Raw genomic sequence first — 18,567 nt, forward strand, 5'->3', positions numbered from 1 at the left:
CTTTTGCTTGTATGATTTGTATGTACAAATCGAATAAAAGCTTTTTGAAATTGAAATTGACTGTCTGATGGGCAAGATGTGAATTTACACTTGCCGCTGTCTGGAAGACTGAATTGCTGTTCCACCCTGCGCTAGATCAGCAACCCCCTCGCGATTGTTGTCGTTGTCATTGGATGGACTGCCTGAATCTTGTATGAACTCCACAGCCTGAACAAGGAGACATCCGCTGTAACCCTGCATGAATCAAGCCACAGGTTTTCTTCCTGGCAGAAACCCAGGAAAAAAGTGTATAGTCTAGTGACTTGATAAGTGAGTCATAGCGCTGTCTACACACAGGCACCTGTGTCCCGAAAAGACTCCAAAATCAGGGGACACGGAAGCTCCTTGGTTTACCAAACTTCATTCACTAGTACCTCAGTGCATGCTCTATGCTTGCATGTGTGTTTATATGCTATTACCTATATTTGATCTGTAAAGCGCTCTGATACCCGCAAGGGTCTTGTTCGCGCTATACAAAACCGCCAACATAAAAATAAATAAATAAATAAAATTATTAAAATCTTTAAAAAGTTCTTTGTATGTTCTTTCCAGATGGTGTAAACACAACGTCCTCTTCCCTGATGTTGTGCACTTCCTATCTTTAATCACATCATCAGGTATTTGTAGATGCTAAGTTTGAATTCGAACACTGTTACACCCGATCCAGATGCTTGCAGAACCATGAATCAGGACAACTGAAATTAGCAGGAATTGTCTGATGGTTTGTATATTTTTTCCCCAGCAAGAGAAGTCATCGGGTACAAAACTTTCTTTCTTCAGGCTCCGCCCTGATTTGGACCACTCCACTTGAGGTTGCGTTGTACACTCTCTGTTTAAGATGGCTCCCGTGGGCCGTGAGCTGACGAGCTCTGTGACCACCTGCACGTTGAGAGTGGCACTAACCCTGAGGAAACTGCGGCAGCACGTCCAGCGACCTATGAACATTTTCCCCACTGATGAAAGAGGAATCTAGAAACACGTGTCTGGGGATACACTTGAAAAGTATACTGGTACTGGCACTGGCCAACAAACTGTGAGAACTGTGTGTGAAGCGAGCAACATTGAACCACATTGACCATGATGCATGAGGTAATTCAGCTGTGACGTGTCAGCAGGGTGCTCCAAATCCCTTTGACTCTTAGGTGCAATTGCTAAGCACTGCTATGATTTACATCATAGAACATTTCTCGGTTGGTATTTCATGCATACCCTGGTGGCACATCAATGTATTCCTGAATGTCCTCCTCAGAATGTTGCATGTCTCCACTGTCTGGTGTCTGCAGCGTCTGATGACGAGCACATAGAAAGAACAGTTCTTTAAGAGCTCTGTTCAAACACACTTTTTTCTGCAGTGAGTATAATTCTTATTCACATGTTGTGTTGCTTGATCACGTTCCTAATCGGTAGGTGCCTTGCCAAACTTGGAAGAGTAAGGAAGGTGCTTTTCAAGGTGAAACCAAACCTTTGTGCGTGAAGTGGTTATATAAACCTCAACTTTGGCAGCAATAATATTAACAAGAAAAATACTGTGAAGGCTACTATACATAGGTAAGTCTAGATTTGCTATTCATAACTCCACATCTGCCTACCTTGAAGATCCACGTGTGTGGAGCTCAGTATAGCAAATCCAAACAGACCTACATCTACTTAGCTTCACAATGTTGCTGGTATCTGTCTTCTGGTTGCGATACGTTTCTAGCATGATATTTAAGACACTATATTCTGGTAGTGACCTGTCTGAGGCACAATCCTTCCCTTCTGCCACTGCAGACTGTGGCTAGTCCCATTGTTGCCACAGGTAAGTAGAAGGCAAGGTAGAGAAGTCCCCTCCATTCTTCGCCCAATCCTGCATTAAGACAAGGGGTTTACTTGCATTCTCTCCTTTAATTTTCGTTCTGGCTGCAAATAAACCATTCCACTTCCCTTTAACACTCTAGAAAATGGAAACCTTGCTTAGTCAAACCGCTCTTTCCATACTTGCATATCCTACAAGCAGGACCATCTGCTGACATGGAAATCCTGAGAGCCTACCTACCCATTCAGTGCTCAACTCATGTATTTGTGTTATTTCAAACACCTCAAAGAAGCACAAAAAACACCTATGGAATGGCAGATAAATTCACTCTTGCATCTGCCCATTCACTCTGCCCAGGTCCTTTTGTAAACGCCTGTGCAACTAGAGAGGAGAAACTCCTATTTAAAGTTGAGTCCCAACATCATGTTGTCTTTGACTGTATGCAGCCAATTACCCACTGGCTAATTTTCTGTCTTCATAGAGGTTACTGTTCTCAGTTCGAATTCGGAATCTAAATTTGCCGTACTACAATTGCAAGACATAATGAGTTGGGATGCTGCCCAAGAAGAAAACTGCTGACGTTTAACCCCTCCCATGCTCATGACGAGCTCAGCTCAGCTCGTCATGAGCCACGGTGCTCCGGTGCTCATGACGAGGTGAGCTTGTCATGGCCCGTGGAACGCTCTCACCCTGGGCTAATTCCCCTGCTGTGCTGAGCGTTCCATTAAACGGGTGTGGTCATGACGAGCACAGCTCGTCATGAGCCCTGGAGCACCGTGGCTCATGACGAGTGCTCGTCATGAGCATGGGGGCGCTGTGCGCGCCCCCCACCCCCAGCACAGCAGGGGAATAGCCCCAGCATTCAAGGGGTTAACCTTATATACCCTACCCCGCCTAGCGAGAGTGAGCGACTCTCGGAGAAAGGCAGTACACTTCATGGTTAACGGTCTGATTTAGATCTTGGTGGACGGGTTACTCCACTACAACAATGATGGATATATTGTCCGCCGAAATATAAATCCCATTGGGATATCCGTCACCGTTGTGATGGAGTAACTCGTCCACCAAGATCTAATTCAGGCCCCGGGTCTCCCTGCATGGTAATACCCGCTATAGGGAGTTTGCTCTTCGGCTGCACTGCAGAAAAGGACAACACTACTCACGTAATTCAAACGTCAGATACCAACAACCTACATACATTCACCCTTCTGCATAACTATGGGGAAAGGCAAACTCAGGGGTAGGAGCTGAATAAGATAACTCTTGATTTGGAAATGTTCAGAGCAAAGTGTGTAGGGTAGTAGCAGTGTATTTTCATGTCATTCCTTTGGGTGGATGGAGTCTGCCCAGGTCATTCCCTTCAGTGCAGCAGCATGGGAGTTTTAGAAAAATGTCTCTTCAGAGCATTTAGTACCCTTGAAATTTCACTCCTGCTTGTTCCAAGAAAAAGCTAAAGTTGGCCTTTCTGCTGGTCCTGCTAGATTCCTGTTGATCTCATTGTGAATTTCCTCACACCTAGATATGGTTTGGTACATCGTTGTAAATTAATTATTCTGGGCTACCTCCCTAAGAAACTATGCAATCCCGCCTTGGCCAATATGTTACAAACAAAGATTATGCACCGGGACATTTACATGCACTATTGAATAGATGCTGAGAATCTTACCTCCCTTTCTTACCACGTCAAGTGACACTACTCCTGGTTTGATCTACTGGCTTCCGTCGCTGTAGGTGCTGAGAAGCTGAGGTCTGCCCACTCTCCCTGTGTCCGCTGCCAAGCTTTATGCCACTTCATTCTTCGTCCCAATTGCTATAAAATGGGTGAACAGAGTCGCCTCTCTTTACAAAATGCATTAATATAGGAAAGGAGTAATTACTATATATTATTCGTAGCTAGAGAGCTTGTCAAGGACAAACAACCAGGCGGCTGAAGGCCAGAGCTGGACCATGCTGGGAACTTGAGAGGAAGGAGATTGTCAGAGTTACTCATTGTTTAATTTGCTTATAGTAGGACTGCGCCTCGTATAGGGCTTTTCCAGCCTATGCCCAATGGAAGAAAACAGAACTTTAGTCTTTTGCTGACCTATGCAGAGCCCTCCACTGCCCGCTCTATCTACCACCGTTCTATATAAATGCCTCCCAATTAAATACATTTTTGTTTAAATCCTGCCGAGGGTGTTGTATAAATATCTTATTTCTAAAGGGCAAATTGGACAAGAAAAAACAAATGGAAGCACACACACAAAATCTCGGAGGAAAAGCAAAATGTTCTCTATTTAGTTTCAGCATTTTTGCATGTTTTCTTTCCAGTGTGGTGTGGGGGTGTTTTACGGAGTGTGCATGAAAGGATGTAAGGAACAGACCATGGCTGGGTATTGGCAGTTTAATGATCTGCGTTCACTAACTCTAGTAGCTGCTGTCATGTTCCTTTCCTTGCGGTCAGCCGTGGAGCCTGCCTGCGCCGCCGATGACGTGTGCAGCCTCTCTTTCGTGTCTGGCATCGACAGCCGGAAGTGCTCAGATCCCTTTCCCAGCCCGGGAGTTCCCTTTGTTTCTTTTCAAAGGTCGAAGGTGTGTGTGCCTCGGTCCCTCTCTGCACCTGCGGAAACAGAGCTCACCTTTGTTCCGGGTTCAGCCACGTGATCCTCCTAGAAACCCGTGTCTGAAAAGCTGTACATTTATCTTGTATTTCTCAGTGTTAGGTGCTGGGGCATTCTTTTGTCACATATGTGTGATTCATATATGACACATTTTGTTTAGCTAATAAACCTTCAGACATCGTGTAGGCATATGAGAAGACTTCATGGACAGGAGGAGGGAGGGAGGGAGGGAGGTGAGATGGGAACAGGGCCGGATTGGAACTAAAAATCAGCCCGGGCACGCTAAAGAACAAGCATTTGCAATGCAATAGGTCTCGTATTTACGCAGTTTGAGCTAATGGCATTGTAAATAACAATGCCTTTTATTTATGTTTTGGTTTCTAATACATAAATAAAAGCATTGTCATTTACAATGCCAATAGCTTAAACTCACGTACATGCGAGACCTATTGTATTGCAAATGTTTGTTAAAGGGGGTCGACTTAAACCAGTGAGAAGGATTAATTGGGTGTTCTAAAGTTGTGCTAATTAGCAGCTGTTAAAAGGAAGCTATTTAATGGATGTATGACGTTACAACGCATACTTTTACCACGCCTACCATTACCACGCATTTTTTACAACGCAGGATCCATTACAACGCATACCATTACAACGCATGTATTTACAACGCAGGTACCTTTACAACGCATACCATTACAACGTAAGTATTGGTAAGTATATAATATTTTTTTAAATGTAATTTAATTAAAATTAATATAATGTAATTTAATTTAATTTAATTAATTTAATTTAATTTAATTAATGTAATTTAATTTAATCAATTTAATTTAATGTAATTTAAATTTAATTATATTTACTTTTTACCCTGTACCCCTTTACCCAAAAACCCAAAACTGACCCTGAACCCTAAAAATACCCCTTTACCCAAAAACCCAAAACTGACCCTAAACCCTAAAAATACCCCTTTACCCAAAAACCCAAAACTGACCCTGAACCCTAAAAATACCCCTTTACCCAAAAACCCAAAACTGACCCTAAACCCTAAAAATACCCCTTTACCCAAAAACCCAAAACTGACCCTGAACCCTAAAAATACCCCTGTACCCCAAAAACCCAAAACTAACCCTGAACCCTAAAAATACCCCTTTACCCAAAAACTGAAAACTGACCCTGAACCCTAAAAATACCCCTTTACCCAAAAACTGAAAACTGACCCTGAACCCTAAAAATACCCCTTTACCCAAAAACTGAAAACTGACCCTGAACCCTAAAAATACCCCTTTACCCAAAAACTGAAAACTGACCCTGAACCCTAAAAATACCCTTTTACCCAAAAACTGAAAACTGACCCTGAACCCTAAAAATACCCCTTTACCCAAAAATTGAAAACTGACCCTGAACCCTAAAAATACCATTTTACCCAAAAACTGAAAACTGACCCTGAACCCTAAAAATACCCCTTTACCCAAAAACTGAAAACTGACCCTGAACCCTAAAAATACCCCTTTACCCAAAAACTGAAAACTGACCCTGAACCCTAAAAATACCCCTTTATCTGAAAACTGACCCTGAACCCTAAAAATACCCCTTTACCCAAAAACTGAAAACTGACCCTGAACCCTAAATACCCCTTTACCCAAAAACTGAAAACTGACCCTGAACCCTAAAAATAACGCTTTACCCAAAAACTGAAAACTCACCCTGAACCCTAAAAATACCCCTTTATCCAAAAACTGAAAACTGACCCTGAACCCTAAAAATACCCCTTTACCCAAAAACTGAAAACTGACCCTGAACCCTAAAAATACCCCTTTACCCCAAAACTGAAAACTGACCCTGAACCCTAAAAATACCCCTTTACCCAAAAACTGAAAACTGACCCTGAACCCTAAAAATACCCTTTTACCCAAAAACTGAAAACTGACCCTGAACCCTAAAAATACCCCTTTACCCAAAAATTGAAAACTGACCCTGAACCCTAAAAATAACGCTTTACCCAAAAACTGAAAACTGACCCTGAACCCTAAAAATACCCCTTTATCCAAAAACTGAAAACTGACCCTGAACCCTAAAAATACCCCTTTACCCAAAAACTGAAAACTGACCCTGAACCCTAAAAATACCCCTTTACCCCAAAACTGAAAACTGACCCTAAACTCTAAAAATACCCCTTTACCCAAAAACTGAAAACTGACCCTGAACCCTAAAAATACCCCTTTACCCAAAAACCCAAACTTATAATATTTTTAATAAAATGATATACTTACCAATACTTACGTTGTAATGGTATGCGTTGTAAAGGTACCTGCGTTGTAAATACATGCGTTGTAATGGTATGCGTTGTAATGGATCCTGCGTTGTAAAAAATGCGTGGTAATGGTAGGTCGTTGTAAAAGTTGCGTTGTAAAGGTTGTATACCCTATTTAATTAACAGATATGTTGCTGGTTTTAGAAAATACATTTTATTTTCTTAGTGCTTCTTCTGTGTTCCTATTTTCAGAAGAGTTGTCATTCTGCGCAGCATGGTTGATGTCAAATTGTAGTCCTTCCTCCATGTTTGCAAAATGTCCTGTTTTTTGATTCTCAAGATCTGGACACCCTATCATTAGCGGACCGGACAGCTACAATAGGGGCCTATATTTGCAAATGAGGCTACTTTTGAATTTCTAAAGACCTGCTGTAAAGGTGCTTTGCAAATTATGGAAGGCTGTAGGCATCTGTGCTTGCTTAAGGCAATGCTTACAGTACTATCATGGAAATCAACAGTAACATTTGCACATCTTAGCAGAAACAGGTACACAAATGCTTAAATAAATGGCCCACGCATTGACTTTCAGACCAGACTTTCGGGCTCTGCCAGATTGCCCCATAGGCCAGTGCAACCCTTTAGTGTTCACAGTTTTTAAATATGTCCTATTTGTAAACGGCAAATCTACCAGAAAGATGGTGGAGTGCACCATCTTTCTGGTAGATTTGCAGTTAACAAATAGGACATGTTTAACTACTGTGAACACTAAAGTGTTTCAAAGGAATGGCGAGATGCCATACTTGGCCATTCATTGTGAGCAATGAAAAAATTATATGAACCATTGGACAGGCAAGTGGGTTTTACACTGTGAGTACTGAAGCATTTTAAAGCACCGTTGAACGTGGGTACCTGAAGGTTTCATAGGAGTCTTGGACTTGGTACAGTCCAGTTTTGTCTGCGATGTGAAGTACTTTATACGTTAAAAAAACAATGGGACAGGAATCCACACATTTTCTCGGCACCTAAGTGCTTCCTAGATTTCTTGAGACGCTGCAGATACCCCTAAATGATAGTCCTCATGGACGCCTCCATGAGTCGTGAGCACTAAAGTGCTTCTTAAGAGTGTTGAAAGAGGTCGGTGACCCCTGTATTACGGACACGGTGGAAGTGTCTCAGGTTTGTGAGCACTAGAGCGTATCATAGGTTCAATGCGGCAGTCCGGGGGTCCTCACGTTGTAAGTACTCAGGGAGCCGTGGGACAAGTCATGAACTGCTGCGTCGTAAGCAGTAGCCCGTCTATGTATTTACAGCCGCCTCTGAGTCCGAGCACCATATATTCCAGCAAGTCCTAAAACAAGGCAACAGGCGGTAGAGTCTAAAAGGCACGGGAAACGCCACTCTGCGATCCCGCAACCCCTCCGGCTCGCGCTCAGCGACTGAGCGGAATGAAAGCACCTATGCATCTTCCATCAGAAAAATAAACAGCCACACAATGCTGGCGTTGCCCGCCCATGATGCTCGTGGGGAATGAGCCACCCGGGGAGGGCTCCCGTCTCGACTCTGCAAACACAGACAGCAGGAAACAAAACACATCCAAAAGACAGGGCTGGGAGCAGCAGTAATATTTGTACCAGTTAAGAACAGAAGTACTGCCAGTACATAGCTGCACAAAAACAGAGTGACAAAAACATAACCACCAGCATACACAGAACGTAAGGTTAAAATTCCAGCATTACCTGCAGAAACAGAGTGACAGAGCCAGTATTAGCTTGATCCACCATGCATAGCACTGCAGCAATGGCAGTGTTACCCGTTGTGCAGAACAGTGCAACACTGGCAATTGTACCAGCACAGAGCAGCAAGATCAAAGCAAACAAACCAAAAGAAAGAACAAAATCTCCCCTGCGGATTCAGAGACGACCCCAAGCAACTTCATAGCTGTATTTCTAGACACAGTTGAATATCAACGACTTTTAGTGAAATAAAAAGATGCCCAGGCTCTCAGATGTAGTGGGCTACAAGTGGTCATTGACTACTGTGAACGGTAACCCCTGTATTAGAGTAAAGTTGGTGTAATTTTAAATGAAGCACATCAGGTGCCACATTGCGTGCTCACACTCCACTCAGTAAATATACAGTACACTTTTCACATGGTCTAAAACGTACGCTAAGGACACGTCTCACTAAAGTCTTCTAAAATAATAATTATGAAGTCCTAATCCTGACTGGGTCTACCTCGGTTTGCTGCGATCATGCTTCCACTTCTCAAACCCCTCATTTTAGGATTATAGTCTTTATAGTTTTTACCAGGAATTGACATTTTACTGTGAGGTTCTTATTTAAAGATTCAGACAACTGGTATTTATTTATCGAGTTTTGTGAGAAAGAGCCAATAGGAGGACTGCATGTTAGAAACGTGGCAAAGACTAAACAACAGCCTTTTACATGTCTTTTTTCCCAAGTTATTAATAGCGCACACAATGTGTAAATATTCATCTTATGGCAAGCCTGTGCTACTTGCTTGGTTGTGTCACTGCTGCGGCTTAAGAAATAAATTTAGGGTTATACGTCACTTATATGAAGCAAAAATGAAGCTAAACCATCTCTTTCCTCGGGGCAGGAAAAGAAAGCCGCAGAAGAGAAGTGCGCACATGCTGCTGCTGTTAACCTGCTGCTCGCGGGTGTCTCCGCTCCAGATACCAAGCACTGCGGGGGAGAGGTCGGCGGCAATGAAGGTGCCTGAGAGAGGCTCACGCTGTGTCGCGAAAGTGAAAGCGCGTGGCTCCCAGATCACGTCTCCAAAAGCGCGTGGCTCCCAGATCACGTCTCCAAAAGCACGTGGCTTCCAGATCACGTCTCCAAAAGCGGGTGGCACACAGATCACGTCTCCAAAAGTGCACGGTTCACAGATCACGTCTCTAAAAGCGCACGTTCACAGCCCGTGTCTCCAAAAAGCGCGCGTTCACAGCCCATGTCTCCAAAAGCGCGCGGTCACAGCCATTTTCTCCAATGTGTTTACAAGCTTGGGCACCTCTCCTGTCCGACTTCACTAAGCGAGTCGGCAACAATAAGTCTTGCTTATGCGGGCAGCGCATGGCAATGCATCTCTAGGCGCGACCTAAAAAGTGGCCCAAATTTGTATATTACCTTTCCGCAAAACACTGCTTAGGCGAAGTTTTATTTAAAAAAGGGGTTTGGGGTGGTGGGGGGGTTTAAACAAATGCAGTTTACACTAGTGAAACACACCTAAAAACAAGTGAGGCCACTTTTGCTCAAGCCCCCTGCCCCCTGCTCATTATGCATATATTAATGGGCCGGCCCAGCGAGAGAAAGGGAGTGACACCTCCCTCCCGTCGGTAATGGAGGCCCATTTACTTCCAGAAAGACCACTCAGGCACCCACTGGGCCATTGGCAGCATCGAACAACGCAGAAACTACCCAAATCGGCCCCCCAGGCTGCTAAAAAAAAGCAGGCCACAGCTGTAATTCGGATACAGGCCCCTCGGGCATTGCCCGAGTGCCCGCCTTACCAATCTGATTCTGGATGGGAAGCATGGAGGTCGGATAGGGACATGGAAGGTGGCAGCAAAGAGGCGAAACCCCTGTAGTGCAGGCTGCGGCCCACCTGTGGGTTCAGCATCGGACCCATGAGTCCATTATGGAAAAATTAGTTCAGACAAAGAATGTGAGGAGGCCTCATGATGGGGACCTTCAAGCCCTTCATAGGATGCTCTGTGGACAGGATTAACGCAGAGTCATCAGGGGACTCCTCACCTTTATTTTCAGCACAAAGAACCCAGTTAGATCACTTCAACATTGAAACATTTTAAACAATCTTAAAACATTCAACATGTCCTGGAAATAAACACAGGAGGTACAACTACAAGTGAGGGGACAGAAGAGATACTCCCAGGATGTCTGAATTAGGGGTGCAGCCTAGGTTTCAAGGCGCTGAGGGCCATGGAGGAGATTAAGTGAGCTATTGCCCAGAGTCACATGATGCTGAGCTGGCGCCGGAGATAGAGCCGTGAGCCCCGCACTCCAAAAACGGCCGCTCTGGCCGCTGCGCCTCGCATCTCACAGTGTGTTCAGAACAATAATGGAAAACCATGAGGCCATTCGATCAGTTTTGTTATTTTTGCAGCAGCATTAGCGGCTTGTCCAAATGCAGTGAAAGGTTACTGGCAATTAAGGGGATCACAGAGGAAAATTGTTAAAAAACAACTGCACATTCACCTGTCTCCTTGTATCCATGTTTAACATTCCGTGAATTAAAAGCATTTGCTAAGAAATTTGCTCTTGTGCCCTTTAGTGGAAGAAAGAAAAGTACACCAAAGAAATGAAGATGTGAACAAATATCTCTTTGTTTAAGTTTTACAAATATTAAAAACAAGCCTCATTTGGGCCTTATAATTGGGGAAAATCGCAGAAGGCATCTTACTGATAGAGACTTTTAGCTGCAGGTTCCTCGACTTTTGAAAATTCACCTTGCGTTTGACTGGCAGAGCCGGATGCAAGACGGGTTCAGAGAGTTCACCTGGCACTGAGGGCGAACCAGCCAGTGGTACTCCAGGTGTAGGACCTCACGGCGTCAAAGGACCCAGAGGCGCACCAGATGGAGTTGGTAGGGATCCGAAGAGCCCGAGCAATGCTGATTTGAATTAATTGATTTAAAGTGGGGTGGCGTTCATCCCGGAAACTAAGGTTGTGCCTGCATTAGTTGCAGGATCCGCTCCAAAGTTGATATCAAGAGTGGCTCTGCCACCGTACAGGTGAATGCGAAGGAGGGGAATCCCGCTATGATTTCTTGTGTTACATTTTAAGATGTACCTGAAGCCTTGGAGCATGAGGAAGACCTGTTTCGTGAGTGGTTCCACAACTCTGGGAATGAGATCATGAATGAACCCTCAAATCAGACCGTGACTTAGAGTGGCCCTAAGCAGAGTCTCTGAGATTGGGTGACGTAGAGTTTCGCCTTGTATGCTCAGGGGCCATTGAGTTCTTTGATGCACAATCGGTGCCCGCCTTGGAGTTGTGGCTGGTCCCCAGTCATCACAGCAATACCAGTTGGGGATCTGTCACCGACATTTGTTTGCAACAGTCCCACCAGGGCTTAAAACTTCTACTTTGTGGGGGTGATATCCCACACTGGGAAAATTCTGAGGTACAATATCTCTGAGAGACACGAAGGAAGCTCCGCTGCATCTGGTGGCACGGAAAGAAAGGCACTGATGTCAGGATGCAAACGTGGTGCCTACTTAGGCTCCGCACATCATTTCTGGAGCAGAATGGCTTCAGTGGGGAGCACAAGCCACCACCTTGCAGAATGCAGAGGTTCTGCTGAATAAAATTTGAAGATCCAGTCTGACAACAATATTCAAAAGGTGAAGAAACTGTGGCTTGATGGAGATTCCAACAGAAAAAACATTATCGAAGGTAAGTAACTTGTTCCTCGAAGTAGGATGCGAAACAAACCAATACACATTAATTTTACTCTTATTGTGTGCATGCATGGTTTATACTACTCTGACCAGGATATCTTTTATAAAAACTCTTTTTAAATAAAAAATGATCTCACTATATCCAGAAATATAAGGATATTTCATCATTAGGCCCTATTAAATGACATTTTTGCAAGAAATGTCTCGGACTACGATATCCTCAACCTCCTTCTCTCCCACAAATAGAAGCTCCCCACTTACGGTTTAAGTTCATTTGCCGCACTCGCTTGTTCATTAACAGCTGGATTTACTAAAGACCCCTATAATTTTTGTCAGTTGATGCCGTTCACCACCACCCTCACTCAGTCGGTAAAGTGTTCGCGCACCGGTGCCCATGCCACATATCCAGCATTAGGAAGGTCCAGTCCACCCGCATGAAATGAGTGGAGGTTATTTGTGTTTGTACAGCATGGACTCATCTGCTGGAGGCAGAGGCGGCTTGGCCAGTGTGGTAGTGGCAAACAGTGCACAGAATATCAGACATGTTCCTTGCATGGTTATGACCCAGTAAAACCAGTCACCTAATGTGTAAAGATTTGCGACAGGCTGAGAATTCCCCCAGTTCTGACATTTCTGAACTGGCCCCTGTGAACAACTGGTGCATTCTTGGGATGGCTGCGTAACCTAAAATGTTGTACGTTACAAGACTCCACACTCACAGGTACAACAATGCATCTCCTAGAGGAAAACAGAAATTCAAGAAACAAAGAGGAAGAGGAAATGTAAACCACAAAATATAATAACAACTCTGAAGGAGTAATTAGCTGTCCCATCACCCAAGATTTGGAAGAAGCTTCCTCCCTCCTGCTGAAGGCTCCTTTGTACTCCGCGCAGAAGAGAAGAATGAAAGAACACCTTTGCCAGTGCTAAAACGGGTGTAGCTCTGTCCTTCCTTGAACTTCTGTGCTCCCCAGTTTGGATTTGTGTATCGCAATACTTAACCTCATCCTTACTAACATTCCCTCATCTATATGAGAACCCAGTTTACAGTTTTGAACATGTATACATGTGACATGCAGCCCATTTATGGAAGTATCATTTGTGCAATTGATGTTCAAAATGAACACCTTTTACTGCCTTCTTTACATGTGCATTTACTGATCTCATAAGTTCATCCTCTACTCCTGATGTCAACATCAAATAAATGAAGCAATATATATCCAGAAGAGGAAAGTAAATGGTCTTCTGCTTTAAATACCTATTGAAGATGATAAACTGACAAAGCAAACTATACAACGTTAGCAAGCTGCAGTCTGGAGATCACCTGGACTACCACCACGCTGGACACGTGCCGGACTGCCACAGAGGGTCATAGAAGTCTGCTACAGAAACCGCATCCATTTGTCAGCACACAATTTAAGTGAATGATTACCACATTAATGAACATTCCATTAACGAGCAGTGCTCTCCTTTAATCACCTACAGCGTTATCAATTAGTGACAATGATGCTCTACCAACCCATATCACACATGTTAATTTGAAACATTTTAGTCACATCCAGTATTATGGCATTGTAATGTTGGAAGCTCCAGTGAAGACCATGAAGTGGCTCAGGCTCAATCATGGCTGGTAGCCACCTTCTGAGCCAACATTCCAGTGTTTGTATTTCTGTTTCTTCTTTATTTTAAATCATTCTACCATCTGTTTGGAATGTTCTAATAGCTTTATAGCACTTCTGCCTCAGGGTATAAGTGTTGTTAAAGGCTATCTCCCTCATTATAGGCCCTGATCTGCGGCTCAGGCCTGTTAATTCTGGAAGCGAGACTTTAACAACTGATCTATTCTTCGGAGGCAAGCTATAGTACTATATTACAGCAAGGGAATGTTCAACACTCCATTGAAGAGAAAGGAGTGGCTGAAGCCCAATCATGCTTGGTGTAGACAGTGTTCTCCAACATTCCAATGTTACTTCTACGGTTTATCCCTTATAACGTAAACTAGTCGACCCTCAGTGGGTGAAACGTTCCAATATAACCTTAGAGTCGACGTAGCGGGCTCTACCAGCTTTTAAAGGCCCACTCCAGAGTCAGTGAGGGCCTTTAACAAGGGAGCGGGACTTTAATGGCCGGTAGAGCCCGCTACATCGACCTCTAAGGCTATTAGAACATTCTGCCCCTAGAGGGCAGAATATTTTTATTACTTAAAACAAGAGCCTGTCAGGGCCCAAGTGCGTTTTTTGTTCACAGTAGCAGCTGTGAACAAAAACAACATTGGAATGTTGCTCTGCCTGTAGAAGCCTGGAACACTCCATTATATTCAGTGGAGTGCTCCACATTCCAATGTTCTAATATAGCCTTATAGCGCGCTGTAGACGGCTATACCGGCTATTAAAGGCCCTCTCCAGCGTTAAAGGCCCCGAGCCCAAGGCAAGGGCCTTTAACAAGGGAGAGGGACTTTAATAGCCGGTATAGCCCAGCTACGAAGGGCTATAAGGCTATTAGAACATTCTGCCACTAGAGGGTAGAATGTTCTAACAAAAAAGAACAAAGCCTTATGGGAGCCTGAGGGGATTGGAATCCCTTCAGGGTCCCTGAAGCCTTTGTTCACAGCCAGAGCTGTGAACAAAGAAACATTGGAATGTTGGAGCTCCAGGCTTATACCAGCCATTATAAGCCCGGAGCACTCCATTGTTTTCAATGGAGCTCCCAACATTCCAATGTTCTAATATGTTTTTAGCACTTCGGCCTCTGACAATTATGGGTGTTAAAAGCCTTTACCCTTGTATGGCTCAGGCCCGTATCTCACGTTTGGAACCTTAAACCATCTTCTTATCCCTTTGCAGTGGGCTAAAATGCTATATTGGAACATTGGAATGTTGGGAGCTCCATTGAAAACAATGGAGTGCTCTGGGCTTATAATGGCTGGTATGAGCCCGGAGCTCCAACATTCCAATGTTTCTTTGTTCACCGCTCTGGCTGTGAACAAAGGCTTCAAGGAGCCTGAGGGAATTCCAATCGCCTCGCGCTCCCTGAAGGCTGTGTTTTATTTGTTAGAACATTCTGCCATGGCAGAATGTTCTAATAGCCTATTGCCCTTTGTAGCAGGGCTATACCGGCTATTAAAGTCCCGCTGCCTTGTTAAAGTCCCTCGCCTTCGGCTCGGGCCTTTAACGCTGCAGCGGGCCTTTAATAGCCGGTATAGCCTGCTACGGCGGGCTATAAGGTTAATTGGAATGTTAAACACTCCATTGAAGACAATGGAGTGCTTCGTGCTTCTACGGGCCGGTAAAGGCCTGCAAAGAAACATTCCAATGTTGTATTCACAAAGGCCTCTAGGAACCCTAGGGGATTTAAACCCCCTGGGATCCGAGAGGCCTTTGTATTATTTGTTAGAACATTTTACCCTCTAGTGGCAGAATGTTCTAATAGCCTTATAGCCCTTAATAGCTGGGCTATACCGGCCATTAAAGTCCTGCTCCCTTCTTTAACGCTGGAGCGGGCCTTTAATAGCCGGTATAGCCCGCTATGACTGGCTGTAAGGCTATATTCTATTTAGTTGAAAAGGATTACCATTATAAAAGGTACAACGTTTGACCTACAAATAATATTCTAGTTTCTTTTCTCTTTTGTTTTGGCTCAGCCTTTTGTAACTGTCCACAGATGCTATAAGTGATTGACAGCTGAATTGCCCATCTGGTGTCTCCAGCCTTTTGTGACTCATTGTGTTTGCTTTTTGTTCTAGGTTACGCTACAAGGGATATTTTGGTGGCGTCACTGCAATGACCAAGGAGCAGTTTGCAAAAGTGAACGGATACTCGAATAACTACTGGGGCTGGGGAGGAGAAGACGACGATCTAAGAGAAAGGTATTTGCAATGAGTGTGAGGTGACCAAAGTGCACTTGAGAAGTATGTGTGTAAGTAGCAAGGCTTGTATAAAAATCCAGAGCTTGAGAAATCTCCTACGTCTGGGCTCCAATGTTCGAGAAAGGGCAAACTAAAGAGGAAGTTGGTAGTGGAAATGAGGGAGTGGAGGCATTGAAAGTCCAAATTAATTTAAATATACTCTACACAGTTGTAGTAAAAAAAATTCAATGCAGAAAAGAAATATTTGTATTTTACTCTCAACTTCTTAACATTTAGCACCACTGTATTGATGCTCACCTTGTTCAAGGCCCAGATCTCTGTACTTGGGTGAAAGCATGACATTGTTCTGCATTCTGTCTATCAACTGTTGTTTTTGCATTGGTCACCCCGAATGGGACCGGTATGCTCAGACGTGAGTCCCGTGCTCTCCATGCCACTGGAATCAAGCTATCCTGGCTGATGGCCAGTCCTAGGATGCTTGTTTCCAGTCCAGGGAGGACCAGGCCTGGCAGTTCGGGCTGGACTGATCCTATGGGGCACAGGGTCAAGACTGATTTGCATATGGCTGGGTTCAAACTGGAATGGCATGGTGAGCAAAAAAGCGATGGATTTAGGCCCAGATCTCTGTACTGGGGTGAATGTATGACATTGTTCTGCATTCTGTCCATCTTCTATTGTTTTTGCATTCACCTTGTTCCATGGCACAACATTCCACCTGTAAACATGACACATCTCCTTACTTTAGATAAAACTTTAACACACAAATATGATTAAAAATACAGCCCATCGAACTGTAGTGTCAGATATGAATCAAATGCAGAATTTGTATTGTTAATTGAGTGGCATATCTGAAATGTTGTGATTACATTTTGAGCATTACCAGAAATTTGGGAGTCGCTTTGGTTGTTTAATTTAATTTGTGAGCCCGGTATTGCTGTATGCTGAATGGTTTTAAATTGCACACCCAGTGTTTGGTGTCTGCTTCTGTGTTGAATGTGATGGCCGGGGAAGAGTCTGCCTGTGCCTCTGTAGAGAAGCCTTCATAGCTGCTCATTGGACCTGGCTGGTGGAGTGTCAGTCCTTGCTTCTTGCAGCCCTGGGACATTCCTGCGGCCCCTGAACAGCCTGGCTGCTCTGACGGCTGTAGATTACACATGAGAGTAAAGTCCGAGGCCAGCCGGTGTCAAATACTGAATGCCGCAGCTTTGAGGTGTAACCTGCTTATCAAGGCGGCCTGTTTTATTGCTGCTTCCTCGGTGGGGTGGATGTGATTCTGATGGGGCAGGGTGCAGAGTCATTGGTGGAGTCCCTCAGGTCCGGCTCCACCCCTCCAGGGTCCTAGAGACTGCCCTGAAAGTCAACAGTGCTTTAACACCTTACAAGCCATCAATCCAGCAGGGTGCACCGGAGGCGAGGGGCGTGGGAGGGCAGGGACACCCATTGATCGATTCTTCCAGGATGTTCCCATAACCACCTTCGCAATAATGACCCAGCCCAGGTCTTTTGGCTGCGGAAGGTGTTTTTCTGACAGACTCCCTAACTTAATCGACGCCTGTTCTCAGTGTTTGTAATGACCGCCTTTAATACACTAACTTCAGTACTTTGACCTTTCAGACTTGTGAAAAGTTTCACTTACAATCGCACTTAACTGCTGATCTACCTCCATATCACCACGAACTCCACGCGACCACCATCCAAAAATAGAGATAACCATGCCAGTATTCTTTCTCAAGCTCTTATTGCCTCCCTTGTGCACTTGTTCCCTCACTCCCTCCATCCCTTTCTTTGTGCACCTGTTCCCTCCCTTCCTTGTACACCTCACACCTGGTGATCTGTTTACCTCTGCCCATGGAGCACTGTAACCTTCATTTTGAATATGCAATGTGGTCCCACTCTGGGCAATAGCTTGCTTAATCTCCACAACGGCCCCAATAGCGCCTGGATGCCTGGCTTCACCTTGGGGGTGCCCAGGAGTGGACATATCACAGGGAAAAAGCCAGGAAGGGTTCCACAGCGGTATGAGTATAGCGCCAGGACGCCCCGTTGCTGGGGTAGCAGTGCGCTTTACAAGTACAAATTCATTTCATTTTGTGTGCGGATGACCAGGCCGCAAACTACATGTCACCCCTGATGTGACAGTGCAGTATTTTCCCATGTGAACGGTTTAGAAAAAAAGAAAACATTATTTTGGCTTCATTATAGTATTGTTATGTTATAATGAACTTTTAGAGCACACGTTCACCAAGGAGGTTTCCTGGCGCTAAGGGCTTGGAAGCAGGGCAAAAATGAGACAATCATAAGCTTGTCTAATGTTCTTAATGAGGTTCGGAAGGTCTCGTAGGATGCCGTCGCTCAAATATTGGGCTGGAGAGAATTCCAGACACCAGGAGCAAGCACTGCAAACCTGGTTCCCTCAAATCTCTTCCTGTTGAATTTGGGAACCTCTAAAAGATTGCGATGAGCTGATCTGAGATTTCGCTTGAGGATGCAATTCTGTATTATGGAGGTAACAAAGCAGTGGCTTTTCCAAGGCGGGTTTTGAAAATTGGGCACCCACTTTTAAAAAGGGTTCTCTGAGG

The 18,567-nt window shown here is 44.4% G+C and overlaps 1 protein-coding gene across 1 annotated transcript in view; it reads left to right on the forward strand.

The window, feature by feature from the left end:
• Positions 1–18,567, forward strand: part of B4GALT4 (beta-1,4-galactosyltransferase 4) — a 248,968-nt gene that overhangs the window by 165,535 nt on the left and 64,866 nt on the right. Inside the window, exon 5 of the mRNA XM_078656709.1 lies at positions 15,866–15,988. Coding sequence (XP_078512835.1) covers positions 15,866–15,988 — 123 coding nt within the window. The remainder of the gene's footprint in view (positions 1–15,865; positions 15,989–18,567) is intronic.

The sequence above is a fragment of the Lissotriton helveticus genome, chromosome 8 (assembly GCF_964261635.1).
Source record: "Lissotriton helveticus chromosome 8, aLisHel1.1, whole genome shotgun sequence".
In the NCBI taxonomy this organism is placed as follows: Eukaryota; Metazoa; Chordata; class Amphibia; order Caudata; family Salamandridae; genus Lissotriton; species Lissotriton helveticus.